The sequence below is a fragment of the Hyperolius riggenbachi genome, chromosome 5 (genome assembly GCF_040937935.1).
Source record: "Hyperolius riggenbachi isolate aHypRig1 chromosome 5, aHypRig1.pri, whole genome shotgun sequence".
Classification (NCBI taxonomy): Eukaryota; Metazoa; Chordata; class Amphibia; order Anura; family Hyperoliidae; genus Hyperolius; species Hyperolius riggenbachi.
This window is the reverse complement of record NC_090650.1, coordinates 125,494,512-125,515,683: the sequence shown is the minus strand read 5'-3', so window position 1 is coordinate 125,515,683 and position 21,172 is coordinate 125,494,512. Positions and strand designations below refer to the sequence as shown.

Here is a 21,172-nt window from a genome sequence, read left to right as displayed (position 1 = left end):
TGTGAGTGCAGATAGTGGGTGCCATTTGAAGGCAGTGTGCAGGTGTAAGTAGTGAGTGCCATGTTGGGGCTGGGTGCAAGTACTGTGCCATGTGGGTGTGAGTACTGGGTGCCAGCTATAGGGTGAAGGGGTGCAGGTACTGGGTGTCATGTGGCTCTTTGATGCAAGTACTAAGTGCCATATTGAGGCCGGATGTAAGTATTGGGTGCAGGGTGCAAGTACTGGGTGCTTGCTATAGTGGGGGTTACTGGTGGGTGCTGAATATTGGTGGGATTGTTGTGGGTGCAGGGGGTGGGAGATCTCTGTGGGTGCTGCTATGAATGGCACAGTTGCTGCTACGGGAGGTAGAGGTCAGTGTGGGTGCTGGGGGAAGGGTAGGTCACTGTGGGTGCTGGGGGGGAGTAACTGCGGGTGCTGTGGAAGGTAGAGGTCAATATGGGTGCTGGAGGAAAGGGAGGTCACTGTGGGTCCATTGGAGGAGGTCACTGTGGGTCTTGGGGAAGGTAGAGGTCATTGTGGGTGCTGGAGGAAGGAGAGGTCACTATAGGTGCTGCTGTGAATGGCATAGTTGCTGCTAGGGGAGGTAGAGGTCAGTGTGGATGCTGGGGGAAGGGTAGGTCACTGTGGGTGCTGTGGAAGGAAGAGATCAGTATGGGTGCTGGAGGAAGGGGAGGTGACTGTGGGTGCTGGGATAGTCAGTGTAGTTACTGGAGGAGGTAGTGGATGCTGGGTGTTGAAAGAGGCCACTGTGGGAACTGGCAATGGGAGAGATCACTGTAGGTGCCGTTTTTGGGATGGGAGGTCCCTGTGGGTGCTGCAGGGGACAGGAGGGTAGCCACTGGGGGAGGGATAGGTCAGTGTGGGTGCTGGGGGAGGGATAGGTCAGAGTGGGTGCTGGGGTAGGCAGGATCACTGCTAGAGCTGGGGAGGGAGAGGTCACTGCGGGTGATAGGTGGAGAGGTCACTGTGGATGCTAGGTGGAGAGAGAGGTCACTGTGGGTGCTAGGTGGAGGGAAAGGTCACTGTTGGTGCTGGGGGAGGGAGAGGTTACTGTGGGTGCTAGGTGGAGGGAGAGGTCACTGTGGGTGCTGAGTAAGGGAGAGGTCACTGTGGGTGCTAGGTGATGGGAGATATCACTGTGGGTACTGGGGAGGGAGAAGTCACTATGGGTGCTAGGTGGAGGGAGACGGCACTGTGGGTGCTAGGTAGATGGAAAGGTCACTGTGGGTGCTGGGGGAGGGAGAGAGGTCACTGTGGTTGCTAGGTGGAGGGAGAGGTCACTGTGGGTGCTGGGGGAGGTAGAGGTCAGTATGCCACACTAGGATTCCTGTCTGGGCCTCTTCACTTCAATGTGTCCCAGATGGGGCGGGGCTTCCCGCGAGTGGGCGGGGCTTACCGCGGTCAGGGCGGGGCTTATTTTGCGCTGCGAGAGGGCCTTTTTTGAAGATTTTAAAAGGGGGGGGGGGTGCCTGGGCACCCTGAGCACCCCCCTCTGCACGTGCCTGCTCTAGAGGGCCACATAAAATGGCAAAGAGGGCTGCATTCTTCCTGCGGGCCTTGTGTTTGACACCTGTGGTATAGACTATCAGCCCTATTCTGCCTCAATGGCCAACATTCTTTTCCTGTAAAATCTCGTTTGTTCTATGACAGAGAAACAGATAGTGACATCTCTGTGTACTACTGTCACTTGTAACAGATTTCTTGACATAGGTTCATCATTCACACAAAAAGGAAACCAGGCCACACACACACATTACTAGGCCATGACTTACCCTTGTGACTTGGGTTTAATCCAGTGCACTCCCTCCTTCCCATCTGTGACCATTGTCAGTGTGCAAACAGCTTATGCTGCTGTGTGTATGGTGCACATGGATGTATTTTGTTAACTCCCTTGTGGGAATAGTTTGATGCACAGCAATAGAAGAAAAAGACTGGGTCTCCACCTGGATAAATGCAATTGTAGCACTATTTTACTGCACCATAGTGACAAAACAACACAACCTTTCGGCCAGCAGGCAGATTATCAAGTACGCTTGATAAAGGCCTGCTGGCCGAAACGTCGTGTTGTTTTGTCACTATGGTGCAATAAACTAGTGCTACAATTGCATTTATCCAGGTGGAGACCCAGTCTTTTTCTTCTTTTGCTGTGGATTGTTGCACCTTGAAGGATCCGGGTGTGGACTGGTTGACTCTCTGGCTTCACATATTATTACAGTTGAGCTTCTAGGACTGCTTCTTTTTTCAATAGTTTGATGCACATCAGTCCAAAGAGTAAAGGTCAGGATATGTGCTCCTAATCTTTAAGTAGGTTGGATATAATGAATGTTTGCACTATGCATGTTACAGGGCCAGAGTTAAGACACCTACGAATACTGGGGTACCTCTGCGCGATGTACGTGACTAGGCAAGAGAATGCATTCTTTTATACTAAGGCCCCGGCTTTAAATGTATTACATTTATAAAGTGCCAACATACTACGCAGCGCTGCTTAGCTGCAGGGATAGCAGTGGTTCCTGGATAATTGTCCTCTGTGAATGTGTTTGTATGAACATGTGTTTGCGAAGGGTTAACTGACTGTGCCATTTTGCTGGCCACACCCTTATTATGACCTCCCTAACAACTTATTTAAATTCCCTAACTTGAGGCGATGTGCCTGGATTTATGTGCCTTTTCTTTTAAATTGAGCCCCATACACACTTCCAATTTTGATTGGCCAACGACTGGCCAATTTTACCACTTCCATGTAGAATGAGGGCCAGCACAGTTTGAATACTATGAGAAGATTGTGTAGATAACCTTATACTGCATGGAAGTGGTAAAATTGGTCAATGGCTAATCAAAATTGGATGTGTGTACATAACCTTGCTCTTGTGGCCTGGGTTTAATGTAGTGCACCCCCCCCCCCTGGGCTGTGACATCATCAAACATCAGGATATGTGTTCCTAATCTTTAGATAGGTTTAATGCAATGAATATGTGCACTATGCATGTTACAGGGCCAGATTTAGGACACCTACAAAGACTGGGGTACTTCTGTGCAGTGTAAGTGACTACACAAGAGAATGTATTCTTTTGTAAGACCCCGGCTTTTACCTTGGCTGAAGGGATAGCAGTGGGTCCTGGATAACTGATTTCTGTGAAAGCATTTCTATGAACACTTGCATGTGAGTGTGCAAAGAGATAACGGACTCAGGCCACATAAATTACACGTATGCACATACTTGTGCATTAAAATATTTATTTTTTTTCCCAATGTTAGTGTTCCTGTCCCTCAATCCAAATAAAAACCATAAAACTTTGTATTCTGAAGAATTCACTGGTTCCTCTTCATTACAGCGCTTGCATCAACACAGACTGGATCCCGTCCTATCCATGGAAGTCCTCTCCAGATCAGGAGGGTTGCCAGGCAAGAGACTGTCACCGGGTGCAAAGTGACAATCCGCTCAGAAATGGCTCCTGCAATGTTTATTGCCACAGTCGGGTTGTTCATTTTACAGGAATACAGGAAATGGCTCAGTGAGATCCAGGTTAAATCCTTTACCTTTTTAAAACCTTTTTCTTTTACTTAATGTATCTTAAAAGACCAATCTATGCCATGAAAAGTCCAATATGCCGTTTATCGATGTACTGGTGGACTGATTTCTGTGCCTCCACATCTGTCCAGTGGCAGGCATACATCATTTTCTTTGCACGGTGGTAAAAGCTGGCATCTGAATTGGCTGCATTGGTTGATGAATGGGCTGGAATAATGGCTTCTTTCGGTGATCTGACATGATTTTGATGGACGGCAGAAGCTGGTTTCTTTTGATAATCTGCAAGGCCAGCTGGGTGTTGCCTGTAACAGAGGATCACAAGACTTTTGTGAGCATAGTTGTGGGGCATTTCAGCTGAACAGCAGCCAATGTGTGCACAATGTGTCCCTCGGCTAAAGAATAACCAAACTATTCTATGTGAATTAGTCATTCTCTCGAGGGACCTTCCACACCACAATGGCCAGCACGAGAGATGCAGATGTTTTAAAGGTTATTTTGTCTGGGATACAAAAGCTTTGACTATGAAGGTAAACACTGATTTTTTTTTTCAGACAAAAAAAGAGACACGTTTAGTTTGACAGGTGTTAGGTGCAAGGAAGGATCTGAGATAAATGTACAAAATAAACTATCATTAACTCAAAACAATTCTGTTTGCAACCTGAAAAAAGTAACTAGCTTTCAATGCTTAGTGAGGGAAGTATTCAGTGGTAAAGTGTCATAACTACTTATTACAGTAATAAAAAAATATACTAAAGTAGCGTATGGGCACTGTTGCCACGGTTTCTTTTATTGTTATTTATAGAGTGCCAACATATTTCATAGTGCTGTACAATGTGCAAAACATACAACAATGGGGAGCACAGATACATGATCAGTTTAACTTACAGCACAAGCTATAAATTCTGCCGTGTTTAACTAGTTCACCACTGAGGGGTTTTTCCACTTATGGACCAGAACAATTTTGACCTTTCAGCGCTCCTCTCTTTCACTCGCCAATAACTTTATCACTAGTTATCACAACAAAATGATTTGTATCTTCTTTTTTTTTTTTTTTTTTGCAATCAATTAGGCTTTTTTTTCAGTGGTACATTTTGCTAAAAAGTATTTTATTTTAAATGTATTGTAATAGGAATAGTAAGAAAAATAACTTTTAAGGTAACTATTTATTTAAATGTCACTTTTTAAAATCTTTTTTTGGAGGTAAGTATGGGAGGGGAGAATGAGGGGTAAATCAATGTGGTATTTTTATTTATTGGGATGTATGCAGGTGTATGTTTACTATCTAGCCACTAGATCCCCCCCACACACTTTATTCCTCCTGTGTACTGCATAACCGTGTTATAGGAAGTAACGTGTGTATGCTTTACTTTCACTTTTGTCAATGACCACCGGCATCTCATTGATCACAGGCACTTTGAGCGATGAATGGGAACTAAGGGGCATTGGCACGAGTGTGCGATTGGCGATACCAGCGAGGTACGTTTATCTACGCCCTTGAGACTTTAGATGGAAGTCCTGTGGGGTGTAGATATACTGCCCCAGGACTATAACTGGTTAATCACGTATACAGATTAAAGAATGAGTACGACATAGCCTAGATTACCAATAATTATAGTGCAGGAAAAAAAGTAATATCTTAAGCCAGCCATACACCATACAATCTTGATTGTACAACCTAAAATAAGAGAGATAGTGAGGCTACCATATTTATTTTCATTTGAACACTTTTTCAGTTGCCTGGTAATCCTGTAGATCTTCTAGCATCAGTAATGTCTGAGTTACAACCCTGAAACAAGCATGCAGCTAATACAGACAAGATTTGATTCAAAGCACCTGATCTGCTGCATGCACCTAAATTAATGTACAGCGCTGCGTAATATGTTGGCGCTTTATAAATACAATAAATAAATAAATGCTTGTTCAGGGTCTAAAGTATTAAGGTGGCCATACATCAGCCGACCAACCAACCGACCGACCATCCAATTCGATTAATATAATCAAATTTGATGAAAATTGGTGCTGCCAAGTGCATGCTTGACCGACAAATCGACCAATTTTGGGACAGAAATTGGCCGCACAGTCGATCGCACATGCTGCAAGATGTCGGGCCAAAGTTGGTTGGTCGGGTGCGCGGTGGTAAGGCGTTCAATTTGCGAACGAGTGACAAGATGACGAAATCCCCACCGCAATGTATAAATGTATGTAGTGTTTGCATTTATACATTACCTGTCCGGTGTCAGCCTCCACGCAGTTCCGTCCATCTCGCCGGATTCCCACATACACGCCAGCGGCACATAGCGTCTGACACTATGCGCCGCTACAGTGTATGCGGCCGTTACCCAGCGAGATGGACGGACACAGTGCGGAAACTGCTGCAGGACAGATAATATATAAATGCAAACACTACATTTATACATTTTGGGGGCAGTGGCGCTGTGGACGCAGTGAGCTCAGCCGATTCCCTGATAATTTCATGCAGAAATTGGACGGGAATCGGCTTGTAGTATATGGGCAGTTTCGATCAAGAGACAAATTTATCTCTAATCAGATTCAATTAGAGATAAATTTGTCTCTTGGTCGAATCTGCCCATAATCTTCTGATGTCTGGCCGCCTTTAGAGACACAGGATCAGGGGGACAGCTGCCTAGCCTGGCTAACTTGTATTGTTTAAAAGGAAATATCACTCTCACCTCCGGTTCCCTTTAACCAGTTTTACAAAATGTATGCTGGCTAAATATTATCTGAATAATTTAGACAGTCCCTCATACACCACTGATGTGGTAAGATTGAACAATACTGTATGGTCAGCTTTACAAGAAATTCTGCTTGAGGTGCCCATATACTTATAGATTTTCCAGTTCAATCCCTGCAGATTCAACCAAACTGAATCAATTCCTCAAACTGATTGGTCAACTTTTGGATGATTATGACAAAAAAGTGATCAGAAAAGACAGAAGATACTGATTGGGGGCAGAGCAAGAGCACCAGTAGATTGACGGCCTGCAGCATTGCACTGTGTGTGTGCCATAAGCCTTTTTTTTAATCATTTTGGTTATTTGTTTTAGAGAGGTGAACAAAAACAGCGATTGTTCCTGCCAATCTGCACCCTTAAGCTGGCCATACACAATTCAATTATCAAATGCACACCATCCTACAGATAGGCCCTATATGAACAATAAAATATAACTTTAATTAGGTCTCTTTAAAATAGTTGCTATATATTATATACTACATAAAGCAAAATAAAATAGCCTAGCATGATGGTCTTAAATCTCTGACTTAAAGAGACTCTGAACTGAGTCTAAATTCCTGTTTTTAACTAATATTTATGTAAAGCACTATAGGCAATGCTAAACCGCCGCATCCCCGCTCCCCCTAAATCCCCTCTGCTATGTCCAGGGAGCGCTTCCTCATAGAGGCAGAGCTTATGGTTGTAGCTCTGCCTCTTGGCGTGTCAATCCCCGCTGATTGCCGCCTCTCCCCGCCCCTCTCAATCTTCCTTCACTGAGAGGGGCGGGGAGAGGCGGAGATCCGCTGTGGATTGATGCGTATGGAGGCAGAGCTGCAGCTCAAAGCTCTGTCTCCATGAGCAGCAAAATCCACGACCAAGAAAGTCATGGATTTTGCAGGGGTGATTTGGTGAGTATAAACCCCTCATTTTGCCACGGGGGATGCGACGGTTTTGCTTTACATAAATACTAGTTAAAAACGGAAATTTAAACTCTCTTCAGAGTTCTTTAAACACATCATACTGCACTAGATAGTTTGTAATTTTGATTTATTTGGTGAGGGGGGAGGAGGAGCATTATGTTCTTCATGCATGCTTTTCTTTAACAACTGATGAAGCCCTGCCTCAAGGGTGAAACATGTATGTTATTAAAAGGCATCATGATATAAGAGCACTCACTTCAGGGCTGGTTCACACAGTAAGCAGTTTTCTAAGCGCTTGTGATTTTAAAAGCTCTTGCTAGTGTAATGCTACATGTGTTCTCACTTGAGTGATTTTTTTTTTAAATCTCGCATAGCATTACATTAGCATGTGCTTTTCCAATAATGCTTAGTTTTTTTTGTCACCAGCGGCTTACTATACTATTTGTCAGCCAGGAATCTATTTGCGTTCTAGCATGTCTATTACCAGTATCGCGGTAACATACTTCCGCCTTCTGGGTTTTATGCAGGTGACTTGGTGTACAAGCGGGCTGTGAGGGTGAATATCCATGCGCTCCAGCCGCAGACGTGGCCAATAGAGACATTGGTTTTGTCCTGTTAGCATGCCAGAATCTGATGACTCCACATTTATAAGGGGACTTTTCCCCACAATACACCGCTCCTGACGAAGCGGTCATGTGGATCATGCCACGCGTGGAGTGTCTTGTGTGCCTCCCTCCGCTGTCAATGGATTGCTGCCATTGACTGCTTACTGTAGACCCTGTACTGCGTACAAGATAACTGTCCGCTGGGAGACTTGGGCGCAGGATACAGCCGATATATGGCCGATTCTGCTGCTGCACAAGTCCCAGTGACGTTCAATACTATTCCCCCTCTAGTTCCACGTGGATAATGGGGAATTATGTCATCTGGCTTCCAGCTACTGCTGGAAGCCCAATTACAGTGTTTTAGATGTAACTTCAGGTCCATCTTCTGGCGGCGCCAAAGTTGCACTCTGTGCGCCGCTATAGCCGTAATTCCTATTACGGTTTATGGTGGTGCCGGCTGCACCTAAATCTCCTGCGCTGTTATTACAGTGCTCCCTGTACTGTGATATGTATGTATACTAGATGGTTTTATTGCATTGCCTGATTCATATATGTACTGTCCATTATATGCAGGGCTGGATTTAAAGAGACACTGAAGCGAAAAAAAATATATGATATAATGAATTGGTTGTGTACTATGAATAATTACTAGAAGATTAGCAGCAAAGAAAATATTCTCATATTTTTATTTTCAGGTATATACTGTTTTTTCTAACATTGCATCATTCTATAATATGTGCAGATTACACAACACTCAGCATTCAAAATGAGTCTTTCAGAGCAGTCTGTGAAGTAATGAACTCTCCTCTAGCAGAGGAAAAGTAAACAGTTCAATTACAGTTGAGATAATAAAAGTCAGATAACAGCCCTCTCCACGACTAAGTTAGTCAGAGAGCTTAATAGCTTTTTTGCATAGAGATAACAACTGGAGTTTCTCAACTCTTCCTGTACTGGAAACAATTAGACTGATGTATCTGATCTTAATGTTTTATTTCTTAGCTGTACTACACATACAAATCATAATTTTTTTTTCGCTTCAGTGTCTCTTTAAGCCATGGCCTAGGGGCACCACAGGATCAAGGGTGGGTGGACAGCAGGCTATACTAGGGGGAAGGGAAGAGTCACCTGGCTACCTATACTTGAGGGAGGGTGGGTCATCAGCCTATCTATACAGAAGGGAGGGGAAGGGTAATCTGGCTTCTTATACTGGAGGGAGGGGGGGTCATCTGGCTATCTAAAATGGAGGGGGTGGGGGTCATCAGGCTATGTATACTGAAGGGAAGGGTCAATGGGCTACCTATACTGGAGGGAGAAGGGTCATCTGGCTATCTATACTGAAGGGGGGGGGCGCTGCTGTCAGTGGCCTTGGGCAATAAAGGGTTCAAGTCCGGCCCAGATTATATGCACTTTATATCACATTGTTTATACATATCTGAAATCTTCATAACTATATTCCCTGCAGTTATTTATATTATTAGACTTCGGACATCTATCGCTACGGATGAGCACTAGCACTTTACACCTGGGCTTGACAATCTAGCCCAGCATGGCAGACAAGGACCCATGTCTGAGATAACGTTAAATGGGTAAACTATGCAGCTCACAGGGTTATAATTATAAGGAGGTGAGGCACTTAATCTGAATTGCATTTTTCCCACACAAAATTGTGTTGTGGAGTGTTGCTTTTGTTGTTGCACATGGCACATCATTTTATATGGTTTTAACACTGTTATTGTTTAGGTGATTGAAGAGAAAAACAAAAAACAATTTTGCATCTATTACATGGTGGTGCAGAGTTTTTCTTGCCAGGATTTCTTTTCCTTCTTTAGATTCTTGTTCTTTATTGGTCCTGGGGCCTGCATGCCACAATCACCTTGGAGTGTGGATTTTACATACTTACAGTGGGATGCAAACGTTTGGGCAACCTTGTTAATCATCACGATTTTCCTGTATAAATTGTTGGTTGTTACGATTAAAAAAATTGTCAGTTAAATTTATCATTTAGGAGACACACACAGTGATATTTGAAAAGTGAAATGAAGTTTATTGGATTTACAGAAAGTGTGCAATAATTGTTTAAACAAAATTAGGCAGGTGCATATATTTGGGCACTGTTGTAATTTTATTGTTGCCAAAACCTTTAGAACTAATTATTGGAACTCAAATTGGTTTGGTAAGCTGAGTGACCCCTGACCTACATACACAGGTGAATCCAATTATGAGAAAAGGAGTATTCAAGGGGGTCAATTGTACGTTTTTCTCTCTCTCTCTTTTTTTTTTTTTTTTTTTTAAATTCTCTCTGAAGAGTAGCAACATGCCGGTCTCAAAACAACTCTCAAATGACCTGAAGATTGTTAACCATCATAGTTTAGGGGAAGGATACAGAAAGCTGTCTCAGAGATTTCAGCTGTCTGTTTCCACAGTTAAGAAGGTATTGAGGAAATGGAAGACCACAGGCTCAGTTCAATTTAAGGCTTGAAGTGGCAGACCAAGAAAAATCTCAGAAGTGACGAATGGTGAGAACAGTCAGTCAACCCACAGACCAACCCCAAAAACCTACAGCATCCTCTTGCTGCAGATGGAGTCACTGTACATCGTTCAACCATTGGGCGCACTTTATACAAGGAGATGCTGTATGCGAGAGTGATGCAGAGGAAGCCTTTTCTTCGCCCACAGCACAAACAGAGCCGTTTGAGGTATACTAAAGCACATTTGGACAAGCCAGCTTCATTTTGGAATAAGGTGCTGTGGACTGATGAAACTAAAATTTGGTAATTTGGGCAGAACAAGGGGCGTTATGCATGGAGGAAAAACACCGCATTCCAAGAAAAACACCTGCTGCCTGCAGTACAATATGGATGTGGTTTCATCATGCTGTGTGGCCAGTGCAGGGACTGAGAATCTTTTCAAAGTTGAGGGATGCATGGATTCCACTCTGTCACTGATTCCTGGACATTGGTCTCCAGAATCTGCTGATACTAAGCTGAAGCTGCGCCAGGGCTGGATCTTTCAACAAGACCACGACCCTAAACACTGCTCAAAATCCACTAAGGCATTCATGTAGAGGAACAAGTACAACATTCTGGAATGGCTATCTCAGTCCCCAGACCTGAATATAATTGGAATTCTGTGGTGTGAGTTAAAGAGAGCTATTCATGCTCAGAAGCCATCAAACCTGAATGAACTAGAGATGTTTTGTGAAGAGGAATGGTCCAAAATACCTTTAACCAGAATCCAGACTCTCACTGGAACATACAGGAAATGTTTAGAGGCTGTAATTTCTGCAAAAGAAGGATCTACTAAATATTAATTTCATTTCTTTTGTGTGGGGCCCAAATTCCTGCCTAATTTTGTTTAAAAAAATTATTGCACACTTTTTGTAAATCCAATAAACAATGTCACTTTTCAAATATCACTGTATGTCTCCTATATGATATATTTAACTGACATTTTTTATCATAACAACCAACCATTCATACAGAAAAATCATGATGATTAACAAGGTTGCCCAAACTTTCATATCCCACTGTATATTGTTGCTTTTCCAAAAACTGGCATTTAAAAAGTGCTTGCAGTGTGACCCAATCGTTTATCTATCTGCCCTCAGTGCCTTTGACTGAATAGGATTGTGTTGTGTTACACTTAGAAATAAGCTATAGACCACCTATAAAGGCAAATTTATTAAGCGTTCAATCATTGGTGCTTTCTTAAACAGGGCAACTAGCCAGTAAAAGATCTAGATCAGAATTATTGTAACACTGTATATGTGTATAATATATAGCAACTATTTTAATACAATTTATATTTCATGGGCATGGCCAGTACGGTGGTGTAGTGGTTAGCACACTTGCCTTGCAGTATTTGGTCCCTGGTTTGAATCTCAGCAAAGGTGCTATTTGCAGGGAGTTTGGAGTGGCTGGAGGAAACCCACGCAGACATGGGGAGAACATAGTTTACTCCCACATCCCAAAAACATACAGCTAAGTTAACTGGGCTTCCCCCTAAATTATGATACATACATAGAAATATAAATATGGTAGGGATAACCTTGTGTGCCCCTCTGGGAACAGTTTACAAGACAATATACTATGCACAGCGCTATATAAATACTAAATAATAATGGTCCATATAGGGCCTGTCTGTATGATCATGTGCATATCAAATTATTCCTTTGCATGCACTCAGTTTGTTTGCAGCGTAATTATCACTCACATTTTTTAGTTCAATCGCTATCACAATCAACTAAACACAGACATCACTATCATATGTGTATACTTAACTCAAGTGACAAGGCATTAAGTAGGTTTTCTACCTCCAAGGGACACACAGACCACTTATGATTAGATCTGGTAACAAATATATGCCTGTACAATGCTTACATTTCTCTTATGCTAGGTACACATTGAGATTTTCTGGCAGATTTACTGTCAGATCGATTATTTCTAACATGTCCCATCTGATTTCCAACTTTTTTTATTTTTACTTCTATCGGAAATCGATCAGAAATCAGATCAAACATGTTTGAATTTTTCTGTCAGATTGATTATTTCCTAGTGTGTACCTAGCATTAACCAGGGTGGGCTACAAGCAGCAGTTCTGCAGTCTGACACATTTTGGTTAGGTGGTAAGAGTAGGTTACCAGTCTGTATGAAAAGAATCAACTGAAAAGTATGGTGGTGAAGGAACAGTGGCAGTTTATCATGGTTTGGACTACACCATTGAGGGTACTTTTACACTGCAACCTGTGTTGCAATGATTTGAACACAGCAGTGGTTTGTTGACATTCAGTATGCTGTGCATTTACTGGACAATCTGCTTAATTATGGTTGCAAAATGAATGGTTGAATTATTCCATCATACTTTACTACTTTCTCCAACACATCTGCTCTAGAAGATGGGCAGGCAGTTTCTTTGCAGATGGACAGTTCTTTCCTGATATGATACAATTAGTGCTGGGCTCACGAGTAATCACTTACTCATGATTCAAATGAGGCTTAATTGCCGCATGTGTGTGGCTAGATGATAAAGGGTTATTTACCCATAATGCAGCCGTCCTGCCTGTGCTTCAAACAGCTTGCATGTGTTCTATTGGATGTGTTGCAAGCCTCACCACTGTGCACTTCCTCCTTCTGGCTTGAAGGAGGAAGTGCATATAGTAAGGTTTGCAACGCGGCCAATAGGATGTATGCAAGCTGGTTGAAGCGCAGACAGGTCACCGCTGGATGACTGTTAGACTGCAAAACCGCCATCTTATCACTACAGCGCTATGATATACAGCAGTGCTGTACTGGGGACAGCTGTGTGACACAGCTGCCCCCTTGGGCGACAGGGAAGCGATCCATTGTCTTAAGTTGAAAACTATGACAGCTGATTGGCTGGTGGGGGAGAAAAAAAAAATATAAATAGGGAAATTTATTAGGAAAAAAATAAAATTATGAAAAAGTAAACAAACATCTGGGGAATGATCAGACCCCACCAACAGAAAGCTGTATTGGTGGGGAAACAGAAAGCACTGTTGGTGGGGAGAAAAGATGGGAGGCGGGGGCTAAATAAATTGTGTGCCGAGTTGTGCAGTCCTGCAGCGATGCCTTAAAGCTGCAGTGGTCTATTTTGTGAAAAATGGTCTGGTCTTTAGGGGGGGGGGGGGGTGTTAAGCCCATGGTCCTTGGTAAGTGTTTAAGGGTTGCTTGTCCTCTCCGACATACAAATCTTTGCTATGAACCAAAACGCTTTGCTTGTGAGTGACATCGTTTGGATGCAAGGGTGTAGGGATCGCCATAGCAGCTGCTATTGGGCCCTTATCCAAGGGGGAGCCCAGTGGTCTCTGCAGCAGGGCTGTGGAGTCTGTACAAAAACCATCTAACTCCTCAGTTTATGAAACCACCAACTTTGACTCCAGGTACCCAAAATCAGGGATGATCGCCAACCTTGATCACAAGTAATACTTGTGATTCAAATGAGGATTTACAGCAGCTGAGCGGCAGGTATTGGAAGGGTTATTCACCCATAATTCCACATCCTCCCCGCGCTCCATGCATCCTAATAGCAGCGTTCCAAGGCTTGGCTCCAACTATCACCTTCACAGCAGGGCTGTGGAAAGGATCCGTAGCAGGCTTACTGGAGACTCACAGCAAGTACCCCTAAATTGCAGAGTATTAAAGGAAAGCACTAGAGAGAAGCAACATACCTCTTAGGGCTCCACTGACAATCCACTTTCCTCCTAGCTTACTCAAATCCATGACTACAGCACCCTCTCTCATCATGTGGGATACTTACGGGCTGCATACGAGGAGCTCATCCAGCTACCTATACTGGTGGGGTAGGGAGTGCTAGTTTGGCTACCTATACAGAGGAGGAGTGGTACCTTTGCTGGTGTGGGGGGCACTAATCTGGCTACCTATACTTTTTGTGCTGCCTATACTAAGGGTACTTTTAGCTACCTATACTGGGCACTAATACTCGGGGGTGTCTCTAGCTCCCTATACTGAGGGGCTGCTACCTAGGGCACAAAGGTACCATTAAAAAAAAAGTTTGTGGGCCCAATCAAAATGTTGCTATGGTGCCCTATAATTTCTAGCTACACCCTTGTTTGGATGGATACATTGCTTTCAGAATGTGCTGCTAGGGGACCAGGAGTTTAAATGAAAAAGCAGGTGCTGGGGAAAGTGGTCAATTTACATACAATCATTAATTTTCTGTACTCATGACACTCACATCAAGCTGCAATACTAGAAGCATTAAAAATAAACTAGGTTTCAAGATTATCTCAGCAACAAAAATAAAATATTTACTTCTGTTCCAGTGCTGGATACCTGTAAGCAATTTCAATAAGAGTTTGTACTTAGGAAAGCAGCCACAAAATCATATCCTACAAACATCTTCATACTAAGCATGCATGAGGACTATGCCCAGTAGAATAACACTATTCATACACTTTTTTTCCCAGTTATACTGGGCATGTCCAGTATGAGAAAGTTATTCTTTGTGGCTACACTCCAATCCCAATACTAACAAAAGCCCAAGCAGCAGTGGTGGGTTTGCATGTTCCAGGACACTTTCCACTTTTTAGGCAATTTTTTTTTTTCCCTAACAGGTTTGCTTTAAGCTTTTAACAGCCCTGCCCATATTTCATGTAAGATGCAAATTGTTTTGCTGTCAGGTACCTGTGCAGACATTAGGATCTACACACCTCTCCTCTTCCACCCACTGCACCGTACTCCTGACATTCTCTTCTAAGTCCCAATCACATGATATGAAGTGATTGGAACCCAGAATATGTACATTGCAGCATCACCCAGTGGTGGAAAGGATTCTTCCATTACTGGGCAGGCTGACATCTCTGGAACATGATCACATGTCATCTCATAAAACTCAGTAGAGGATGTCAGGATTGCAGCACCGTGGGTGGAGGAAAAGCCAATCCCACATCTGGACAGGTAACGGACAGTTCTCTGCACCGCTCTGCAGTGTGCATATAGTTTTTCTTTATGTGACTGTTAAAGGTCTTTACACATTACATTCTGAATTCTCAGCTAAGGGCCTAAACACAGAAGCACATTTTGGTGCCGATTGCAGCATGTGACACTTTTACTGAAATTAACATAGAAAGTGGCAAGTACGCTCAGGCCCTAAAACAGCTTTGAATGGCCACCTTGGCAAAGATCCATCTAGCATTTGCAAAGGGGGTAGGATAGGATGTGAAATGCTAAATTGGATAGTACACATTCCCCTGTCTGCTGGCAGCATGGTAATGTCCTAGTTGAGTAAAGTTAAAAATTTGTGTTAGAGCCTTGCCTATCTAGGCTTTTGTACATGTACTAGGTTTGTACATTATATTATATGCCATATAAAAACCTTTATTGCTGTACAGTTTAGTGACAAACATATTAAGCACATAGGGCATGACACTTTTAAGCAAACTGTCAATTCTTAATATTGATAAACCCCCTGAAAAAGTACCATACTTCAAAGGGAACCTTAACTGAGAGGGATATGGATGTTTTCTTGTAAACAATACCAGTTGTTTGTCAGCCCTGCTGATCTCTTTGGCTGCAATAGTCTTTGAATCACACACTTGAAACAAGCATGCAGCTAATCCAGTCAGAGCACCTGATCTGCATGCTTGTTGAGGGGCTGTTGCTAAAAGTATTAGAGACACAGAATCAGCAGGAGAGTCAGGCAACTGGTAGTATTATAAAACGAAAAATCCATATCCTCAGTTTAGGTTCCCTTTAAAAACACACTCAGGAACTGTATCTCTCTCTGACTCTCTCTAATGCTAACCTAATGCATAGTATATCTTTCTTTTTCAGGTGCAAACAAAATACTTTATTCCCTTCACCACAGATGCAGGTGCCTCCATCAGATGACTGGGTTTGAGAAATACAATGAACAGATAGTAGCTCTTTGAACTTGTGCATCCCTGGAACTGGCACAATGGTCATGTACTGTATACTAAAATCTCCTTTAGTTGCTGTAAGGCAATACATTCCTTGAGGATGTTGTGTGTTTTTAATGCGGTTTAAGCTATGGGAACTGTTATTTATGATGGATTTGTGTGCCTGTATTGTTTTTCATGGGATACGTATGCATGAAAGTGAACATTACCTGGAACTGAGTCTCCATTCCCCCGCTGCAACCTACTTTCATTTGGCCAGCTGCGGTCCACTGCACCTGCACAGCCCTTGCCACTCACATCCTCATACACGTTCACTTGAGCATGGGGGAATGGAGACTGTTCGGCATGGGCACAGGACAGCTGTAAGATCCTGGTCAAAGCCCCAGGTAAATTAAACTCTTTTCAGTTAAGGTTCACTAGAACAACAAGAGTGTTTCAGTACATTTTTAAACATTTCCAATAAAGCCTGGTTTTGTTAAACACACGGCATGACATATGCATCATATGCTGATCTATGTCGAGCTTTAATGGTTGGCACTGACTTGAGGTTAAGAATGGTCAAGGAGATGCAAAACATGGAGTTGATACAATTATGCAAATTATGTATGTAAATTCATGCAGCTTGAAAATGTAACAATCAAATCTTGTCAAGTTGGAATTTTAGTGCATTTTTAAGCTGCATACATTTGTATACAGAATTTGAATCATACTTATCAACTCTTTGCATAGCAGTGACCATCCCTTGTGATGCTTGTTTCTAAAACTTCATGTTTGTCAGTAAATTACTCAAAGGATTTTGTTCAGGATAAATTATAATAGAGCGTCACGACTGACGCATGCAAATCATACAGCTCCAATCATCTCAATCCATAGATGGCATAAAAAACACGTGGCTACTGGTTTGTTTTTTTCTCTTTTCCAGGAGTGAGTTCAGTTGTCCCTGAAAGTTGAACTTTGCTCTCTTAAGAAAGCTCACACTCACCCTCTGCGAAGCCAATTACAGCAGACCCCAAACTTTAGTGCTTGTTCTGGTGTACAGAAATCTGTTCTGGGAGGTGGTTCTGCATGTCAGCCAGAGATGGTGCACATGACAGGTTCTGCTGGATTATGGCAACAGGTGAGGATACTTCCTAATCAGCTTAAAGGAATAGTCGAGCAAAAAAAAGTTTCACTTACCTGGGGCTTCTACCAGCCCTATGCAGCCCATCCTGTGCCCTCGTAGTCACTCACTGCTGCTCCAGTCCCCCGCCACCAGCTAGTTTCATTTTTGCCGACCCTAGGGGCCAGCGGGCCGCATTGCGTACATTTTTACACATTCCCGCTGGTGCAGGAACATTAACACATTTTTACGTGTTAGTGGTGCAACGTGTAAAAATGTATGTATGTGTTTCTGTTCCTGCACCAGCAGGAATACGTAAAAATGTACACAATGTGGCCCGCCGGTCCCCAGGGTCGGCAAAAACGAAACTAGCTGGTGGCGGGGGACTGGAGCAGCAGTAAGTGACTACGAGGGCACAGGATGGCTGCATGGGGCTGGTAGAAGCCCCAGGTAAGTGAAACTTTTTTTTTTTGCTTGATTCTTTTAAGCTGCTGTTACTCAATCTTGCTTAATTTGATGCCTTAAAAAAAGAACCATTATTGCCATCCCCCACAAAAAAAAATACATATAAAAACACAATTGTCCAATAGTAAAATACACTATAAATTACTTTTATGTCACTGTCACTTACAGAACGTAGTAAAAATATTTTGGACTAATCAATATTTTGATTGGGGATTTTCAGTTTTATTTATATTCAAAAGCGCTAACAGCAATTGCCCAGTCCAATTGCCAAAATAATGTGAAAACCAGAAGGGAGGCTGGCCTGCATCTTTGGTTATAGATCCTTTTCAGAAAATAGATTTGTGAAAAATAAAGGAAATGCTGAGAATTTCCCCCGAGGAGGTGGACTACTCCATTACAAGTCAGATGTTTACACAGCCAAGGCTACTAATAAAATAGCAGGCACTGGGGTCCCATGCTATACAAATTGCCACTATCAAATCAGTAGCCACGGGCACTCAAATGTCACAACACTGCTGCAGCCTCGAGCACCCACATTTCTTTTTATATTAACTATTCACGACCTCAGGCATCCATCATTGCCACTAATTGCGGCTTGGGTCACCCAATTTTCCCCGTACTGCCGCTAATCCCAGTTTTTTTCATTTCCTATGGCGGAGACCTTTTGTTCCATACCACTGCTCACACCCAAATTTCCTGTTTTGGGCTAGAACACAGCAGTCAACGAGGCATGTAGTAAAGCGTGAGCTGAAGCAGGAAGTTACAGTAAAAAATATATATGCTAATGAAAGAAAAAGGATATAGAGTCAGGGCTGGTGCACACCAAAAGCGGTTCTGAGCTTTAAAACACTTTCGGGTAGTAAACCGCTTGGCTAATGTATTTCAATGGGCTGGTGCACACCAGAGCGGCTCTTTTTTCACACAAACAAAACTCGGGTGCTGCAGCATTTTTTAGATTTCTGAGGCGTTTCGGCCTCACTGTAAAGTATAGAAAAGTGGAAAACTGCTCTGAAAAGCGCTAGATTAGAGCAGTTTTCCAGGCCTTTATTACAGAAGCTGTTCAGTTACAGCTCTACTGTAACAAAATATAAAATCTACACAAAAATGCTCCAAAAACCGCTAGACCGGTTTAGAAAATCTCTCTAAACATGCCTAGAATCGCTCTGAAAAACAGCTTCAAAAACCGCTAGCTAGTTTTGGTGTGCACCAGCCCTTAATAAAGTTAATATCAAAGTGCTTGTTTCAGGCAGCAGAACCTGATTGCATGGCAATGCCATTTAACATAGGGAAAAACACAATGAAGTTTTTAATTTTGATGGATGGAAAAGTTATTGCTATCCACTGCAGCAAAGATATTTGCTCCAATGATGAATCATTCATAAATCTGGATGCAATACAGTCGCACACATAACAAGTGCTCAGCTGCTCAGAGCACACCAGAAAGAACAGTGCACGTACCAATCAAATTGAATTGGTTGCGCATATTCAAAAACTGTATTTCACATATAGGGTTTTAGTGTGTGGACATGGTAGGTTTTATAAAATATAACTATTATGTGCCGGGTTACACCCTAAAGTCATTGAAATTCAAGCTTGACATTTCAGGAAATGAGATACACTGCACATGCACATCTCCATCACCCAACAAGAACCAAAATGTTGTGATTTGCTGCTTTTCATTTACTTTAATGCATACATGTCTAACTCCAGCCCTCAGGCCAAATCTGGCCCTCAGAGCCATCAAATTTGGACCCCAAGTGGCTCCCCACTTTGCATTATATTTGGCCTGCTCCAGACCATCAGGGAAGCTATGATCCAGGGCCGGTTCTAGGTGATATGGGGCCCTGGGGCGAAAAAAACCAAGGGGCCCCCTAGATGACTTTTGCTGACATTACCGTGCCATTTCCAAAACAAACTACAGGGTCACTTTATTTTAGGGTTTAGATGGCAGACTTCAAGTCCATCTTGCATGCATATCCCCAGGGCACCTCCCCCCCCCCCCCCACTACAGGGTCACTTTAATTTAGGGTAACAGGCAGTGGTGATGAGTTGCCCACACAGTGCAGCACTGCTGCTGGCCTCATGGGAGTAAGAAGTGGCTTGGCTTCATTTAAAGGATACCCGAAGTGACGTGACATGATGAGATAGACATGGGTATGTACAGTGCCTAGCACACAAATAACTATGCTGGGTTCCTTTTTTCTTGCTCTGTCTGAAAGAGTCAGCCACTTACATACCTGATATTTAACTCAGTCCTGACTCAGACAGGAAGTGACTACAGTGTGACCCTCACTGATTAGAAATTCCAACTATAGAACACTTTCCTAGCAGAAAATGGCTTCTGAGAGCAAGAAAGAGATAAAAAGGGAATTTCTTATCAGTGAGGTTCACACTGTACTCAGTTCCAGTCTGAAAGAGTTAAATATCAGGTATGTAAGTGGCTGACTCAGTCCTGACTCACAGTAAAAGAAAAAAAGGAACACAGCATAGTTATTTGTGTGCTAGGCACTGTACATACAAATGACTATCTCATCATGTCACTTTGGGTATACTTTAATACGAGTAAATGGGGTTGCCCAAGTATGTGCCTGGACTCATTTTTGAAGTGTGAATAGCATCTCTATACAGAAGGCGAGCCTAGGCAGCATTCACACTTGTCTGTTTTTCTGTGCGTTACTACACCTGTCACCATTGTTACATGCCCCTTTAGAAATTAGTCTACTTAAAGAGAACCTGTAACAAAAAAAAAAGTTCCCCTGGGGGTACTCGGGAGGGGGAAGCCTCAAGGCCCCAATGAGGCTTCCCCCTCCCCTGTAGCTGCAGGCAGTCCAGCACTGGCTCCCCCGAAGTGTCCCGGAATCTTCCCTCGACAGGCCTGATAAGTGCTGATTTATTTACCTTTCCTGGCTCCTGCCGGGGCACTGTTGTAGCTCTCCGCATGAAGATAGGCAAAAATAGCCGATGTCTGTCGGGTCCGCTTTACTGCGCAGGCGACTTGCGTCTGCGCAGTAGAGCGGCCCAACAGCAATCGGCTATTTCCACCTATCTCTAAGCGGAGAGCCAATACTGCTCATGCGCTGGAGCCGGGAAGGTAAATATTTACATCCCCGCTGTTCGGGGAGCTTTATCACCGCGGGACCGAGGAAGACGGGGGAAGCCTCAATAGGATCCGGAGGCTTTCCCCTCCGAGGTGAGTACCCCCCCCCCAGGGGAGGTTTTTCTCATTACAGGTTTTCTTTAAGCTATTCTACCTCCCCACCAAAAAAATTGCAATAGCACCCTGTACCTACAAGGAGCTAATTAGCAGATCTGGGTACAGCAGCCTAATGTTTTGCCCCCTACTTTGCATCACTGTATGTGCACAATGGACGCAGTCATCCCTACTCAGAAGAACCAACCTCTGGTCTATTTTGCAGATGTCA

General features: G+C 43.2%; 1 protein-coding gene across 4 annotated transcripts in view; it reads right to left on the bottom strand.

Annotated features, from left to right (window-relative positions):
• Positions 1-3,202: 3,202 nt before the first annotated feature.
• Positions 3,203-21,172, bottom strand: part of CNOT10 (CCR4-NOT transcription complex subunit 10) — a 127,650-nt gene continuing 109,680 nt past the window's right edge. For all 4 annotated transcript variants that reach the window (XM_068236226.1, XM_068236227.1, XM_068236230.1 and 1 more), the window contains one exon: positions 3,203-3,834. In XM_068236226.1, the coding sequence (XP_068092327.1) occupies positions 3,677-3,834 (158 nt within the window). In that variant the 3' untranslated portion in view covers positions 3,203-3,676. The remainder of the gene's footprint in view (positions 3,835-21,172) is intronic.